The sequence below is a fragment of the Mobula birostris genome, chromosome 6 (genome assembly GCF_030028105.1).
Source record: "Mobula birostris isolate sMobBir1 chromosome 6, sMobBir1.hap1, whole genome shotgun sequence".
NCBI lineage: Eukaryota > Metazoa > Chordata > Chondrichthyes > Myliobatiformes > Myliobatidae > Mobula > Mobula birostris.
Window position 1 is genome coordinate 197,309,609 of NC_092375.1, and position 17,829 is coordinate 197,327,437.

Sequence of the window (17,829 nt, forward strand, 5' to 3'; positions counted from 1 at the left end):
TATTTATTTAAAAGTTTAGAAAAATTAAACTTTGGGCCGGATTTTATTCAATGGATTAAATTATTTATCTCCCTCCGCTTGGGTTCTTACTAACTCTCAGTACTCTAAACCATTTAAACTTCATCGTGGAACTAGACAAGGTTGTCCTTTGAGTTCTTTGCTTTTTGATTTTGTCTTAGAACCTTTAGCTATTGCTATCCGGGAATCTGATGTGTCACGTACCCCGTGACGGGAATAAAGAACCAGCAGAAATAGAAAACACTTTGGAGTCCAGTATTGCTATTAACTAATAATATTTATTAGTAACTATGCAATACAGTAATATAAATGTAGATAAATCAAACAGGTTAGCAATGATTAAGTAAGTAAATCAGTAAGTGTGGAACTATATGTGAAAAACCAAGCTTCTTTAAGTCTAGGGGTAAAAAGATACAGTCTTACAATGATGAGTAAAGTTCAGTTCAGTTTGTGGTATTGAGTTGAGTAGTGATGGAAAGGGAGAGAGGGAGAGATTTGAGTCTTCAGGTGAGCTGACGCCGTTGATCTTCTCGTTGTCCTCTGAAATCCTTTAAAAGTCACCGACTGTGATCACAACAAAGGGGACCGGTTTTCTGTGGTGGAGCTATCACCCAGGCAAGGGTGGACACATGAACAACTCCCCACCAGTCAACCCCTTTCCTTTTCACTGCAAGAGCCACTGATCGATCCTCCAAAAACCCACTTTTCCTGCGGGCACAACAAAGTTCATTCAGTGTCCAAACATGTGTCTGAGGTCTATCATCTGACCTTCTGCTTTATCTTCCCGTGCTGAGCATCAACTGTCACTCAAATAACTCCTCCTTCCTTTGTCTGTGTGAGAAATACACTAGCATGTCATGTCCTTGGGAAGTATCAACACACTGCCAAAAAATTATAACATCGATTGTCCATCAAATAACTGTCCTCGGTTACCATAGCAACTCATGAGCTGCTTGGTGCCATCTCTCTCTCCAACTCAGCAGAAATCCAAAAGTTACTTCCAGTGCCTTAAGGTGACAGTCCAACAGTTAGTCTTCATCTCTCTCTCTCTTTCTTTCTCTCTCTCTTTTCAAAACAGAGACTTTATAATTATCATGGAAAAGCATAGAATCAAAGAGGACAGGAAAATTTTTAATTGGGGAAAGGCAAATTACGAGGCTATGAGGCTAGAACTTGCGGGTGTGAATTGGGATGATGTTTTTGCAGGGAAATGTACTATGGACATGTGGTCGATGTTTAGAGATCTCTTGTGGGATGTAAGGAATAAATTTGTCCCAGTGAGGAAGATAAAGAATGGTAGGGTGAAGGAAGCATGGGTGACAAGTGAGGTGGAAAATCTAGTCAGGAGGAAGAAGGCAGCATACATGAGGTTTAGGAAGCAAGGATCAGATGGGTCTATTGAGGAATATAGGGAAGCAAGAAAGAAGCTTAAGAAGGGGCTGAGAAGAGCAAGAAGGGGGCATGAGAAGGCCCAAAGGAAAAAGGAAAACTCCAAGGCATTCTTCAATTATGTGAAGAAAAAAAGGATGACAGGAGTGAAGGTAGGACCGATTAGAGATAAAGGTGGGAAGATGTGCCTGGAGGCTATGGAAGTGAGCAAGGTCCTCAATGAATACTTCTCTTCGGTATTCACCAATGAGAGGGAACTTGATGGTGAGGACAATATGAGTGAGGTTGACGTTCTGGAGCATGCTGATATTAAGGGAGAGGAGGTGTTGGAGTTGTTAAAATACATTAGGACAGATAAGTCCCCGGGGCCTGATGAAATATTCCCCAGGCTGCTCCACGAGGCGAGATAAGAGATTGCTGAGCCTCTGGCTAGGATCTTTATGTCCTCATTGTCCACGGGAATGGTACCGGAGGATTGGAGGGAGGCGAATGTTGTTCCCTTGTTCAAAAAAGGTAGTAGGGATAGTCCGGGTAATTATAGACCAGTGAGCCTTACGTCTGTGGTGGGAAAGCTGTTGGTGAAGATTCTTAGAGATAGGATCTATAGGCATTTAGGGAACCATGGTCTGATCAGGGAAAGTCAGCATGGCTTTGTGAAGGGCAGATCATGTCTAACAAGCCTGATAGAGTTCTTTGAGGAGGTGCCCAGGCATATAGATGAGGGTAGTGCAGTGGATGTGATCTATATGGATTTTAGTAAGGCATTTGACAAGGTTCCACACGGTAGGCTTATTCAGAAAGTCAGAAGGCATGGGATCCAGGGAAGTTTGGCCAGGTGGATTCAGAATTGGCTTGCCTGAAGAAGGCAGAGGGTGGTGGTGGAGGGAGTACATTCAGATTGGAGGATTGTGACTAGTGGTGTCCCACAAGATTCTGTTCTGGGACCTCTACTTTTTGTGATTTTTATTAACGACCTGGATGTGGGGGTAGAAGGGTGGGTTGGCAAGTTTGCAGACGACACAAAGGTTGGTGGTGTTGTAGATAGTGTAGAGGCTTGTCAAAGATTACAGAGAGACATTGATAGGATGCAGAAATGGGCTGAGAAGTGGCAGATGGAGTTCAACCCGGAGAAGTGTGAGGTGGTACAATTTGGAAGGACAAACTCCAAGGCAGAGTACAAAGTAAATGGCAGGATACTTGGTAGTGTGGAGGAGCAGAGGGATCTCGAGGTACATGTCCACAGATCCCTGAAAGTTGCCTCACAGTTGGATAGGGTAGTTAAGAAAGCTTATGGGGTGTTAGCTTTCATAAGTCAAGGGATAGAGTTTAAGAGTCGCGATGTAATGATGCAGCTCTATAAAACTCTGGTTAGGCCACACTTGGAGTATTGTGTCCAGTTCTGGTCACCTCACTATAGGAAGGATGTGGAAACATTGAAAAGGGTACAGAGGAGATTTACCAGGATGCTGCCTGGTTTAGAAACTATGCATTATGGTCAGAGATTAAGGGAGCTAGGGCTTTACTTTTTGGAGAGAAGGAGGATGAGAGGAGACATGATAGAGGTGTACAAGATAATAAGAGGAATAGGTAGAGTGGATAGCCAGCGCCTCTTCCCCAGGGCACCACTGCTCAATACAAGAGGACATGGCTTTAAGCTAAGGGGTGGGAAGTTCAAGGGGGATATTAGAGGAAGGTTTTTTACTGAGAGAGTGGTTGGTGTGTGGAATGCACTGCCTGAGTCAGTGGTGGAGGCAGATACACTAGTGAAGTTTAAGAGACTACTAGACAGGTATATGGAGGAATCTAAGGTGGGGGCTTATATGGGAGGCAGGGTTTGAGGGTCGGCACAACATTGTGGGCCGAAAGGCCTGTACTGTGCTGTACTATTCTATGTTCTATGTTCTAAAACAATATATCGGTGGTAAATCTCTCTCTTGCTCTCTCTCTCTCAGCGCAGTTTACAGGGGGTTATTCAGGACCCCTTCACAGATGATATCACTGGTATTTTAAAGAGGGGTATTACCCACAAAGTTTTGCTTTATGCTGATGACCTGTTGCTCTACTTTTCTAATGTGGAGTCTTCTTTACCTTCTCTACTTTCTTTACTCTCCTGCTTTAGTCAGTTTTCAGGATTTTAATAAGAGTGAACTTTTTCCTTTCAATAATTTGGTATTAATGCTAACTTCCTTTTAAAATTGTAAGAAATCAATTTACTTAATTGGGCGTAACAATTACTAGGAATTATAAATTCCTTTTTAGAGAAAATTTTTTTACACTTCTGATTTATGTTAAGAAGGCAGTATCAAATTGGTCACCCCTCTCTTTATCATTTATTGGCTGAAGCAATTCTATTAAAATGAATATTTTGCCTGGGTTCCGCTGGGTTCGCTGTTGGGACCACTTCTTTTTATGCTGTATATGAATGATTTAGATGACGGAATAGATGGCTCTGTTGCCAAGCTTGCGGATGATATGAAGATTGGTGAAGGGTCAGGTAGTGTTGAGGAAACGGGCAGGATGCAGAAGAACTTAGACAGATTAGGAGAATGGGCAAGAAATACAATGTTGGAAAATGCATGGTCATGCACTTTGGTAGTAGAAATAAATGTGCACTGGTGAGGCCTCACCTTGAGTATTGTGAACAGTTTTGGGCCCCTCATCTGAGAAAAGATTTGTTGGTGTTGGAGAGGGTCCAGAGGAGGTTCACAAGGATGATTCCAGGAATGAAAGAGCTATCATACGAGGAACATTTGATGGCTCTGGGTCTGTACTCACTGGAATTCAGAAGGATGAGGAGGGATCTCATTGAAACCTTTCAAATGTTAAACGGCCTAGACAGTAGATGTGGAAAGGATGCTTCCTATGGTGGGAGAATCTTAGGACAAGAGGGCATAGCCTCAGGACAGAGGGGCGCCCTTTCAAAACAGAGGTGCAGAGAAATTTCTTTAGGCAAAGGGTGGTGATTTGGTGGAATTTGTTGCCATATGCAGCTGTGGAGGCCAGGTCGTTAGGTGTATTTAAGGCAGAGATTGATAGGTTCTTGATTGGACATGGCATCAAGAAGACCAGGAACTAGGGTTGTGGATGAGGGAAAAAAAAAAAAGGATCAGCCATGATTGAATGGTGGAGCAGACTCAATTTGCCAGATGGCCTATTTCTGCTCTTATGTCTTATGGAATAAGGTAGATGAACTAGTGGATCAATTCGAGATTGGTCAGTCTGACATTATGAGTATCATGAGTCGTGGCTGAAAAGTGATCATGGTTGAGATCAAAGGGTATACTTTGTAGCGAAAGGACAAGCAGGAAGGCATAGGCAGTGGTGTGGCCCTGTTGGTAAGAGATGGAATTACATGTTTAGAAAGAGGTGACGTAGGGTCAGAGAATGTTGAATCTTGGGTGGAGTTAAGAAACTGCAAGGGTGAAAAAACCATTGTGGGAAAAAACCATTATAGGCCTACAAATAGTAACTAAGATGTGGGTTTGAGATTGCAAAGGAAGCTGGAAAAGGCTTGTAATAAGGATTATGAGACAATTGTAATGGGGGTCTTCAATATGCAAGGGGATTGGGAAAATCAAGTTGGTGTCAGATCACAAGAGAGGAAATTTGTTGAATGCCTATGAGATGCCTTTTTAAGAGCAGCTTGTGTTTGTGCTTGAGCCTACTAATGCAAAGGCTATCTTAGAATGGCTATGTGTAATAACCCAGGTTTTAATTAGTCAGCTTAACGTAAAGGAACCCTTAGGAGGTAATGATAATATTAAATTCATACTTCAATTTGAGAGTGAGAAGCATAACTCGTATGTATCAGTATTGCAATGGAATAAAGTGAATTACAGAGGTATCAGAGAGGAGCTTGCCCGGATGGATTGGAGGAGGATACTGGCAGGGATGATGGCAGATCAGAGGTGACTGAAGTTTCTAGATATAGTTCACAAGTCACATGACACTTACGTCCCACAGAAGAAGTAGTTCTGTAATGGCAGGGCTAGGCAACGGTGGCTGACAAAGGAAATTAAGGATTGCATAAAAGCCAGTGAAAGGGCATATGAGGTAGTAAAAATGAGTGGGAAGTTGGATGATTGGGAAGCTTTTAAAATCCAACAAAACCCGATTATAAAAGCTTTAAGAAGGGAAAAGATGAGGGCAAGGTAACTAATAATACCAAGCAGGGTAGTGAAAGTTTTATCAGTTACATAAAGAATAAAAGGGAGGTGAGAGTTGATTTTGGACCCCTGGAAAATGATGCTGGTGAGGTAGTGATGGGGGACAAAGAAATGGCAGATGAACTTAATGAGCACTTTGCATCAGTCTTCACTGTGGAAGATACTAGCTGTATGCCAGAGGACCGTGAGTATCAAGGAACAGGCATGAGTGCCATTGCTATTACAAAGGAAAATGTACTAAAAAGGTCTTAGGGTGGTAAGTCACTAGGACAGACGGACTACAGCCCAGAATCCTGAAAGAGGTTGCTGACGAGATACCGTTTACATTAATCATGATCTTTCAAGAATTACTTGATTCTGGCATGGTCCCAGAGGACTGGAAAATTGTGAAAATGACTTCACTCTTTAAGAAGCCAGGAAGACAAAAGAGAGAATATTATAAGCCAGTAAGCCTAACTTCAGTGGTTGGGGAAGTGTTGGACACCATTATTAAGGATGAGGTTTGGGGGGAACTCAGCAGACCAGGCAGCATTTAAGGAAAAGGGACACAGTCAATGCTTCGTGCCAGACCCTTCATCAGGACTGAGGGGACAAAGGCTGAGGAGTAGATTTAAAAGGTGTGGGGAGGGGAGAGAAAAACACAAGGTGATAGGTGAAACCTGAAGGGGGAGGGATGACATAAAGAGCTGGGAAGTTGATCGGTGAAGGAGATACAGGGCTGGAGAAAGGGGAGTCTGATGGAAGAGGACAGAAGGCCATGGAAGAAAGAAAAGGGGGAAGGAGCACCAGTGGGAGGCAACGGGCAGGCAAGGAGATAAGGTGAGAGAGGGTAAAGGGGATGGGGAATGGTGAGGTGGGGGTGAATTCCCAGAAGTTTGAGAAAAAGATGTTCATGCCACCAGGTTGGAGGCTATCCAGACAGAATATAAGGTGTTGTTCCTCCAACCTAAGTGTGGCCTCCTCACGACAGTGGAGGAGGCCATGGATAGACATTTTAGAAGTGGAATTAAAATGGGTGGCCACTGGGAGATCCCACTTTTTCTGGCAGACGGAGCATAGGTGCTCAGTGAAGTGGTCTCCCAGTCTATGTCAGGTCTCACTGATTTACAGGAGGCCACACTAGTGGCACTGGACACAGTATATGACCCGAACAGACTCACATGTGAAGTGTCGCCTCACCTGGTATGACTGTTTGGGGCCCTGGATTCGCCGACCACCTATGCACTGTCCATCAGAAAAAGTGGGACCTCCCAGTGCCACCTCCCATTTCAATTCCACCTCATTTCCATTCCAATATGTCTGTCCATGGCCGCCTCCACTGTTGCGATGACACCACACTTAGGTTGGAGGAACAACACCTTATATTCCGTCTGGATAGGAGAGGCAGTGGGTGTCATTTACTTAATTTTCAGAAGGCATTTGATAGAGTGCCTTACATAAGGCTGCTTAACAAGATAAAATCATTTCGTGTTACAGGAAATATACTGGCATGGACAGAGGAATGGCTGACAGGCAGGAGGCAATGAGTGGGAATAAAAGGGAGTCTTCTCTGGTTGGCTGCCCGTGACTAGAGGTGTTCAGGGATCAGTATTGGAACCACTACTTTTCATGTTGTTTGTCAATGAGTTAGATAGTGGAATTAATGGCTTTGTGGCAAAGTTTGCAGATGATATGTAGATAGGTGCAGGGTAGGTAGTGTTGAGGAAGCAATGTGATTGCAGCAGGCCTTGCACAAATTGGAAGAATCGGCAATAAAGTGGCTGATGGAATACCTTGTCCGTAAATGTATGAGAATGCATATTGGTAAAAGGAACAATAGTGTAGACTTTTATCTAAATGGGGAGAAAATTGAAGCATCAGAGGTGCAGAGGTTCTTGGAAGTCCTCGTGCAAGAGTCCCAGGTTGAGTCTGTGATAAAGAAGGCAAATGCAATGTTAGCATTTACTTCAAGGGGAATAGAATATAAAAGCAAGGAGATAATGCTGAGGCTTCATAAGACAGTAGACAGGACACACTTCGAGTATTGTCGACATTTTCGAGCTCCTTGTATCAGAGAGGATGTATTGTCATTGGAGAGAGTCCAGAGGAGGTTCACAGGAAGATTCTGGGATTGAAGAGGTTAACATATGAGGAGTGTTCAGCAGCTTTGGGCCTGTACTCACTGGAATTTAGAAGAATGTGGGCAGCTCTCATTGAAACCTACTGAGTGTTGAAAGGACTAGATAGGGTGGATGTTGAGAGGATGTATCCTATGGTAGTGGTATCCAGAACTAGAGGGCACAGCCTCAAAATTGAGGGGCGACCTTTTGAACAGAAGTAAGGAGGAATTATTTTTTTAAGCCAAAGAGTGGTGAATATATGGAATGCTCTGCCACCGACTGCAGTTGAGGCCAAGTCCGTGGGTATATTTAAAGTAGAGGTTGATAGATTCCTAATTGGTCGGGTCCTCAAGGGATATGGTGAGACAGCAGGTGTATGGGGTTGAATGGGATCTGGGATCAGACATGAAATAACAGAGTGGGCTTGATGGGCTGAATGGCCTAAATCTGCTCCTATGTCTTGTCTTCTCCTTCCCACATCTCCTTCCTTGCACATCATAGGAATCAAAGCTTAATTTACTAAAACTTTTCTCTATCAGGAACCAGCACCAATGACAGAAGATGTCTTAGAAGAACAATCAGAGGTATTAGCCAAACTGGGAACTTCAGCTGAAGGAGCACATCTGTGTGCTAGAATGCAGAGGACTTGTTTGCTGTCAGACATGGAATCCTTCAAGGTAAAATTCCTTCTGATAATTTTGTCCACATCCTTATGCTTAGTAAGTACTAGCTGAAGTTCCCCTCTACTTCTGGGTATCTATTAGACCCCTTGTGATCTGTATAGGATGGGACAATAATATTCAGCAACATTTGGAGGAAAGGATATTAGGTAGAAGCATAATATATTGATTTTATTGACCAGTATTAAATAAAATAATGTTAAAGTAAATGAAAATCAAACTATGAATTTTACTTATTTAACAAAATGTAACTCAAGTGTAGAATAATAACTTTATGACCCATTTGATTTGTTTATTAGGCTGCAAATCCAGGCTGTTGTTTGGAAGATTTTGTGAGGTGGTACTCTCCACGTGATTATGTTGAAGAAGAATTCACTGATGAAGTAGGTGACAAGGTTCTCAGGGGAGAGTTGAGTCCCAGAATGAAAATCCCTGGTAACATGTGGGTGGAAGTATGGGAAACAGCAAAGCCAACTCCTGCTCGACGACAAAGGCATCTTTTTGATGACACAAGGGAGGCTGAGAAGGTACGACTGGCAAATTCTAACTTTAACAATAATGTAATGAAGGAAAGTAAAAATAGCGTAAAAAAGGTAGAAGGAAATATGAAGGAAGACTGCAGCCCACCTGAAAGATACTAGTAAATAATTGTGGACCAAAAGCTAAGTATAAATTGGAGAGCAGAAAGGAACTTGCATATAAAACTAAGACAGGCGTAAGCAGAATGTTGGAATGGGAAGTAAACAAAAGCAGGTTCTGTAATATTATTGTAATTGTAATAATACCCACAACTAGAAAAGTTGTGATAATAATCATACTTGTTGCAGTTCAGAAGGATGAAAGAGTTATCATACGAGGAATGTTTGATGGCTCTGGGTCTGTACTCACTGGAATTTCGGAGGATGAGGGGGATCTCATTGAAACCTTACGAATGTTTAAAGGCTTAGAGTAGATGCGGAAAGGATGTGTCCCACGGTGGGGAAGTCTGGGACAAGACCATAAGAAAAAGTAGGAGAAGTAGGCCATTTGGCTCATCGAGTCTGCTCCACCGTTCAGTCAGGGGCTCATCCAATTGTTCCAGTCATCCCCACCCTGCTGCCTTCTCCCCATAACCTTTGATACCCTGGCTAATCAAGAACATATCTGTCTCTGCCTTAAGTGCCAGAGGGTGGTGAATTTGTGAGGTTTATAACCACAGGCAGCTGTGAAAGCCAGATCTTTGGGTGTCTTTAAGCAGAGCTTGATCGATTCTTGATTGGCCACAGCATCAAAGGTTACGGGGAGGAGGCTGAGGAAGGGAAAAAGGGATCAATCATGATTGAATGGCAGAGCAGACGCTATGGGCCAAATGGCCTAATTCTGCTCCTGTGTCTTAGTCTTATGGTCTTGTATATAAAAAAAATTATTTGACTTCATATGTACCAATGAAACTTATGAACAATTTTCTTAAAATTTGGAAGTTTTTGACAGAAGGTAAAATGTATCTCTTATCCAAAGGAGAAATTACAAATGACCCGTCAAAATATTGTACGATTACTTGTTTTCAAACTATACATAAAACATCATACACCTCACAACTAAGCACCACTCACTTAGATAACCACAGTATATTTACAGAAGAGTAGATAGGAAGCTGTAAGGGTATGAAAGGGTGTAAAGAATAGATTCTGTAATTCTAAGTGAAGCCGGGTGAAAAAGCAGAAAATTTTCATGTTGTTAAACTGACTACCAAAATGCATTTGATTCTGTCCCAAATTCTCAGTTAATTGAAGTTCTTAATATATATAAACTACACCCAAAACTTTGTGAAATTTGTACAACGTTTGACGAAGCATTATCACACTATAATCACCCTATTTGTTAACAACCATAAAAGAAACAAACACCGTTATCAAAATAAACTCAGGTATTTTCCAGGGCGACTCTCTAAGGCCACAGGTTTTGTCCAGCATTCAACTCTATCTAATTTGCTGAATTGGACCAAAAACTGGGTATCAAATCAGAGAGGGTGTACAGGAGTGAGACACATCAGCTTGTTGAATGGTGTCGTAGAAGCAAGTTGCACTCAACGTCAGTAAGACCGAAAAACTGATTGTGGACTTCAGAATGGGAACACACACTAGTCCTCTGAGAGAGATCAGAATTACCATCAACAGATCACTTGCAATACTAGAGGCAGCACACGCTGGATGATTGCTACACCACCATCAAGAATGCCTACCATACTATTCCACACCCTCACTTCAGGAAGTCTGATTACCTGGCTGTACTTCTACTCCCTGAGTATAGGCAGAGACTGAAGACTGCAGCACCAGTAGTGAGGACCAAGAAGGTGTGGACAAGGGGAGCACAGGAGTGCCTACAGGACTGCTTTGAATCGGTGGACTAGACTGTATTCAGACTATATTGAGTCTGGATGAGTATGCTGCAGTTGTTACAAACTTCATTAAAACTTGTGTGGATGAGTATGTGCCTACAAAGACTTGCTGTACATTCCCAAACCAAAAGCCGTGGATGAACCAGGAGATGCGTCGTCTACTGAAGGCTAGATGTATGGCATTCAAGTCTGGTGTCCCAGGCCTGTACCAGGAAACCAGCTATGACTTGCAGAGGGCTATTTCAAGGGCAAAGAGACAATTTTGAATGAGGTTGGAGGTTACATCGGATGTACAGCAACTCTGGCAGGGGTTGCAGTACATTACTTCCTACAAAGTGAAACCCAGTAGCATGAATGACAGCGATGCTTCACTACCAGATGAACTCAACGCCTTCCATGCCTGCTTTGAAAGGGAGAATACAACTACAGCTGTGAAGATCCCTGCTGCACCCGATGACCCTGTGATCTCCGTCTCAGAGGCCGATGCTAGGTTGCCTTTGAAGAGAGTGAACCCTCACAAGGCGAGAGGTCCTGACAGAGTACCTGGTAAGTTATGTTCCCTCTAAGCTGTGCGCCTGTGCGCGCGCACACACGTTTTTCAACCAGCGCACAAAGGAAATTCATGTGCGCACAGAAGGTTAGTTACCTAAAATAATGTAGTAATTAATAATTATACTTATTGAAAATAATCTCTTAGCTAAGTGTTTCTGTTAACTAGTTAGTGTTTTTCAAATACCACAATGCACGTCACTAATTTACGTCACCTCACCTATCCTGTTCCAGTTTGTACAGCTGCATCACGGTGGCAGCCATCTTTGGCGGACAGTGTTCATATTGTACAGTTTACAAAGATCTGTTTCAAATCCTGCAGATAACTTACTAAGTCTTTATTGAAAAAGATCAGTCAAATGACCCTGTGGCTAAATACTGTCACGAGAAATTAATAAATATCACATACAAAGTAGCTTTACAGGTTTTAAGTGATGTCTTTGATGAACTGGCTGCACTGTGCAAGATTCTGCAAAAGAGTGGCCTGACACCGACTGATTCACTTCATATTGCACGAGGCAAAATTAACAAGATAAGAAAGCAGTATCTGGGAGATAATGCTTCGAGGAGTGACAAAGTTAAAGTTTTGCTAAGTCAACAATGTGAAGAAAACGTCACAGTAGATGCAAGTTCGCTGTTGACTTTTATAAATGGTCTTTTTGTTCATTTAGAAAAAAGGTTTCCTGAAGATGAGGTACAAGAATGGTCAGCTTTTGATCTCTCTGCAATTGCAGATTGTGACTTCACATTTGGCGATGAACAAGTTAATGCCTTGTGTCTAAAATATCATGATTTTCTAGCTGAGAGTACTGTAATAGTTGGACAGTTTAATGATTTCAGTTTTTCCGTGCAAGAAAAAATTAAATCCAAACTGATTTCAAACTTTGCCCAAATGATGGCATTTGTACTTCAAGATGAACAGTTTTGCGAGCTTGCACAGTTGATGGACATTGCATCTAGTGCGGACTATGAGTGAGGTTTTAGTCTAATGGATCAACTCAAAAACAAGCTGAGAAACCGTTTAGGTGAATGTCATTTGGATATGTTAATGAGAATCAAAAGCTATCAATTGGATAGAAGTTCTATTAGTCCAGACAGAGTTTACAAAGAATGGGTAAATGCCAAAGACAGGAGAGATAAAAAATAACAGTGACTTAAATATGTATGTTATTTTGTTGTTATTCTGTGGTTTTATGTCAAATATTTTGTAAACCTACATAAACTGTGCCATGTATGCATTCAGTGCGCACATACTTTTGTCACGAAAAAAATTTGCACAACGTAAGATTTTTGCGCACACTGACTACTAAATATTAGAGGAAACATTGTTGGTAAGGCTCTGAAAACCTGTGCCAACCAACTGGCGGGAGTAATCAAGGACATTTTCAACCTCACTGCTATAGGGTGAAGTTCCCCTTTACTTCAAAAAGGCAACAATTAAACCAGTGCCTAAGAAGAATAATGTGGGCTGCCTTAATGACCATCGCCCGGTTGCACTCACATCTACAGTGATGAAATGATTTGAGACGTTGGTCATGACTAGACTGAACTCCTGCCTCAGCAAGGACCTGGACCCATTATAATTTTCCTATCGCCACAATAGGTCAATGGCAGATGCAATCTCAGTGGCTCTCCACACGGCTTTAGACCATCTGGATAACACAAGCACCTATATCAGGATGCTGTTCATTGACTATAGCTCAGCATTTAATACCATCACTCCCACAATGTGATTGAGAAGTTGCAGAACCTGGGCCTCTGTACCTCCCTCTGCAATTGGATCCTCGACTTCCTAACTGGAAGACCACAATCTGTGTGGATTGGTGATAACATCTCCTCGCTGACTTCAACACTGGTACACCTCAGGAGTGTGTGCTCAGCCCACTGCTCTACTCTCTCTATACCCATGACTGTGTGGCTAGGCATAGCTCAAATACCATCTATAAATTTGCTGACGATACAACTATTGTTAGTAGAATCTCAGACGGAGACGAGAGGGCATACAGGATTGAGGTATGCCAACTAGTGGAGTGGTGCCGCAGCAACTACCTGGCACTCAGTGTCAGTAAGACGAAACAGCTGATTGTGGACCTCAGGAAGGGTAAGACGAAGGAATACCAACCAATCCTCATAGAGGGATCAGAAGTGGAGAGAGTGAGCAGCTTCAAGTTCCTAGGTGTCAAGATCTCTGAGGATCTAAACTGGTCCCAAGACATTGATGTTGTCATAAAGAAGGCAAGACAGTGGCTATACTTTATTAGGAGTTTGAAGTGATTTGGCATGTCAACAAATACACGCAAAAACTTCTATAGTTGTACTGTGGAGAGCATTCTGACAGGCTGCATCACTGTCTGGTATGGAGGGGCTACTGCACAGGACCGAAAGAAGCTGCACAGGGTTGTAAAACTACTCAGCTCCATCTTGGGCACTAGCCTACAAAGTACCCAGGACATCTTTAGGGAGCGGTGTCTCAGAAAGGCAGCATCCATTATTAAGGACCTCCAGCACCCAGGGCATGCCCTTTTCTCACTGTTACCATCAGGTAGGAGATACAGAAGCCTGAAGGCACACACTCAGTGATTCAGGAACAGCTTCTTCCCTTCTGCCATCCGATTCCTGAATGGACTTTGAAGCTTTGGACACTACCTCGCTTTTTTAATATACAGTATTTCTGTTTTTGCACATTTTTAAATAATCTATTCAATATACATAATTGATTTACTTGTTTATTTATTCTTATGTTTAATTTTATTTATTACTCTTTTTTCTCTTTGCTAGATTATGTATTGCATTGAACTGCTGCTGCTAAGTTAACAAATATCACGTCACATGCTGGTGATAATGACTCTGATTCTAATACTGAGAGATACGGATGGAGTAGATATGGAGAGGATGTTTCCATTAATAGAAGATCCTGGGATCAGAGGGTGCAGCCTCAGAATAAAGGGCCCTCCTATAAAACTGAGAGAAGAAGCAATTTTGTGAGCATGTGGGTGGTGGATCTGTGGATCCATTGTACAGATGGCAATGGATGCCAAGTTTGTGGATCTATTTAAGGCAGAATTTGATAGGTTCTTGATTGATAAGAACATTAATAGTTACGGGGAAGACGGCAGGAGAAAGGGAATGAAAATATCAGCCATGATTGAATGACAGAGCAGACTCATTGGACCAAACTCCTGTGTGAGTGAATGTGTTGTCACTTTTGCTCATGTCTGTTTGTGTTGAGGTAAAAGAACTTATCAAAGCTCACTAAAGTACAGCAGATATGTATTCAACATGATCATGGTTTTAAGTTTCTTGAGCATGATGAGATACTAAAGATTTTTTTCCTGCATGTAGGTAATTTATGTACTATTCTTGGGAAGCAAGGTGAAGCAATTTTAGAATGTTTAGTTGTTATTTTAGTCATGTTCTAATTGATATCTGCCTACAGATTTTGATGTATGAATTGAGTTAACAGGACGTATGTTTTCTCCCAGGTCCTTCACTATTTAGTTGGTTTGAAGCCTGCAGATTTGACTAGACACTTACTGCCTTGCGTCTTGCATGCAGCACTGCTGAAGGTTAAGGAAGAAGGTGAATATATGTAATTGCTTGTGAGTGGGAAAATACAGAATTCCATAATTGTTGATCTAACTAGTTTACTGATGATCTTAATTAGCTGTTTACTGTTAACAGAACTTTGTAAATTGTTTTCTCATTGTGCTTCCAGTCTTAATGATCCTACTATTTTGTTTCCCACCTTCAGAGTCTGTAGAAGATATCCCATCTGTAAAAAAATTAATTCAGCAGATCATTACTCAAGCTGGCAAATTATTAAGATATTCAAACCCTGACATCAAAAAATTGGAAGTAAGTTTTGTTAATTCTCTCTTGAACTAAAAGTGCCTTTCAAAAATTGAGAAATGAAACTCTGTGATATATTTTTTTAGGAAATAATTAGTCAAATAATATCTGCAGAAGCTATTATTGCAAGATCACGATCACTCCAAGTCAAGTTTGGAATTAAGAAACACGAAAAGGACGATGAACATGTGGAATTGGAAAGGTAAATGTTGTGGTATATTGTTATATTATCCATTTTCCAATTGGTAACCGATAATTTGATTTAATATACTGAACGTTTCGTTGATTCTGTAAATCAGAGATGGGCAGTGAATATTTTTGTGCAGTTTATGAGAGTAAGCTAGATAAATGGAAAGATTTTAATAAAGTATTTACTGTTATGTACAGTAAGTAACCTGGGATTGATGTAATCATCTAAGAACAGAATATTGTATTCCTTGGGTTTATTTTTCACATTTGGTCTCAGTACTGACCTTGAGTGCTGAGTGTGTGGAATTGCATGTCCTTCCCGTGACAATGTGGATTTCGCCGAAGAGTCCGCACGTCTATTTCTACTACTCAAGTGCATGACCATGCATTTTCCAACATTGTATTTCATTTGCCACTTTCTTGCTTATTCTCTGAGTCTGTCTAAGACCTTCTGCATCCTACCTATTTCCTCAACACTACCTACCCCTCCAGCAATCTTCATATCATCTGCAAACTTGGCAACAAAGCCGCCTACTCCATCTAAGTCATTTATATACAGCATAAAAAGAAGCGGTCCCAATACCGACCCCTGCAGAACACCACTAGTCACTGGCAGCCAACCAAAAAAGGATCCTTTTATTGCCACTCGCTGCTTCCTACCAATCAGCCACTGTTCTAACCATGTTAGTAACTTTCCTGTAATACCATGGGCTCTTAACTTGGTAAGCAGCCTCGTGTGGCACCTTGTCAAAGTTCTTCTGAAAGTCCAAATATACAACATCCACTGCATCCCCTCTATCAATACTACTTGTAATCTCCTCAAAGGTTCCAACAGGTTCATCAGGCATGATTCTCCCTGAAGGAAACCATGCTGACTTTGTACAATCTTGTCCTGTGTCACCAAGTACTCCATCACCTCATCCTTAACAATTGACCCCAACATCTTCCCAACCACTGACGTCTGGCTAACTGATCTATAATTTTCTTTCTGCTGCCTTCCTGCTGTCTTAAGGAGTGAAGTAACATTTACAATTTTCCAGTTCTCCGACACCATACCAAAATGCAATGATTTTTGTAAGATCATTTCTAAAGCTAACATTACCTCTTTCAGAACCCTAAGGTGCAGTTCCTCTAGTCCGGGTGACTTATGTACCTTTAGGTCTTTCAGCTTTTTGAGCACCTTCTCTCTTGTAACAGTAACTGCACCCACTTCTCTTCCTTCACACACTACAACATAAGGCACACTGCTGATGTCTTGCACAGTGAAGACTGACGCAAAATACTCATTTAGTTCATCAGCCATCTCCTTGCCCCCCCCCCCGTTATTATTTCTCCTGCCTCATTTTCTAGTGGTCCTATATCCACGCTCATTTCTCTTTTCTTTTGAACATACTTGAAAAAAACTTTTACTATCCACTTTGATATTATTTTCTAGCTTGCTTTCATATTTCACCTTTTCTCTTCTAATGATTTTATTAGTTGCTCTCTGTAGGTTTTTAAAAGCATCCCAATCCTCTGTCTTCCCACTAATTTTTGTTTTGTTGTATGCCCTTTCTTTTGCTTTTACAATAGCTTTGACTTCCCTTTTCAGCCACGGTTATACTATTTTACCATTTGAGTATTTCTTCATTTTTGGAATTTACATGTCATGCATCTTCCTCATTTTTCCCCAGAAACACTCACTATTGCTGCTCTGCTGACATCCCTGCCAGCTCCTTCCAATTTACTTTGGCCAACTCCTTTCTCATACCATTGTAATTTCCCTTACACCACAGAAATACTGCTACATCTTCCTCCCTATCAAATATCAAGTTGAACACAATCATGTCTAAAAGGCCTGAACAGATTAGATATGGCAAAGTTATTTCCCATGGTAGGGGAGTCTAGGACAAGAGGGCATGACTTCAGAATTGAAGAATGTCCATTTAGAACAGAGGTGCGGAGAAATTACTTTAGTCAGAGAGTGGTAAATCTGTGGAATTTGTTGCCACAAGCGGCTGTGGAGGCCAAGTCATTGGGTGCATAAAAGGCAGAGATAGATAGGTTCTTGATTAGCCAGGGCATCAAAGGGTATGGGGAGAAGGCAGGGGAGTGGGGATGACTAGAAGAATTGGATCAGCCCATGATTGAATGGCAGAGCAGCCTCGATGGGCTGAATAGCCTACTTCTGCTCCTATATCTTATGGTCTTATGTTCTTATATTGTGATCACTGGTTCCTAAGAGTTCTTTTACCTTAAGCTCCCTATTCGCCTCCAGTTCATTACATTACACCCAATCCAGTATAGCTGATCCCCTAGTAGGCTCAAGGACAAACTGTTCTAAAAAGCTAACTCTTAGGCATTCAACAAACTTACTCTCTTTAGATCCATTAACAACCTGATGTTCCCAATCGACCTGCATGTTAAAGTCTCCCATGAATACCATAGCATTGCCCTTTTGACTCACCATGTTTGCAGATGATACAAAGATTGAGAGAAATCCAAAAATCTGAGATGCATAGGGACTTGGGGCT

The 17,829-nt window shown here is 41.7% G+C and overlaps 1 protein-coding gene across 2 annotated transcripts in view; it reads left to right on the plus strand.

The window, feature by feature from the left end:
• The window catches only part of LOC140199685 (rab3 GTPase-activating protein catalytic subunit-like), a 71,570-nt gene that overhangs the window by 47,684 nt on the left and 6,057 nt on the right, over positions 1-17,829 (plus strand). Inside the window, exons 1-6 of one of the 2 annotated variants that reach the window (XM_072262166.1) lie at positions 1,508-1,559; positions 8,212-8,349; positions 8,652-8,879; positions 14,761-14,857; positions 15,030-15,133; positions 15,214-15,329. In XM_072262166.1, the coding sequence (XP_072118267.1) occupies positions 1,545-1,559; positions 8,212-8,349; positions 8,652-8,879; positions 14,761-14,857; positions 15,030-15,133; positions 15,214-15,329 (698 nt within the window). In that variant the 5' untranslated portion in view covers positions 1,508-1,544. Of the gene's footprint in view, positions 1-1,507; positions 1,560-8,211; positions 8,350-8,651; positions 8,880-14,760; positions 14,858-15,029; positions 15,134-15,213; positions 15,330-17,829 lie in introns of those variants that run through there. The other variant, XM_072262165.1, reaches the window with a different exon arrangement.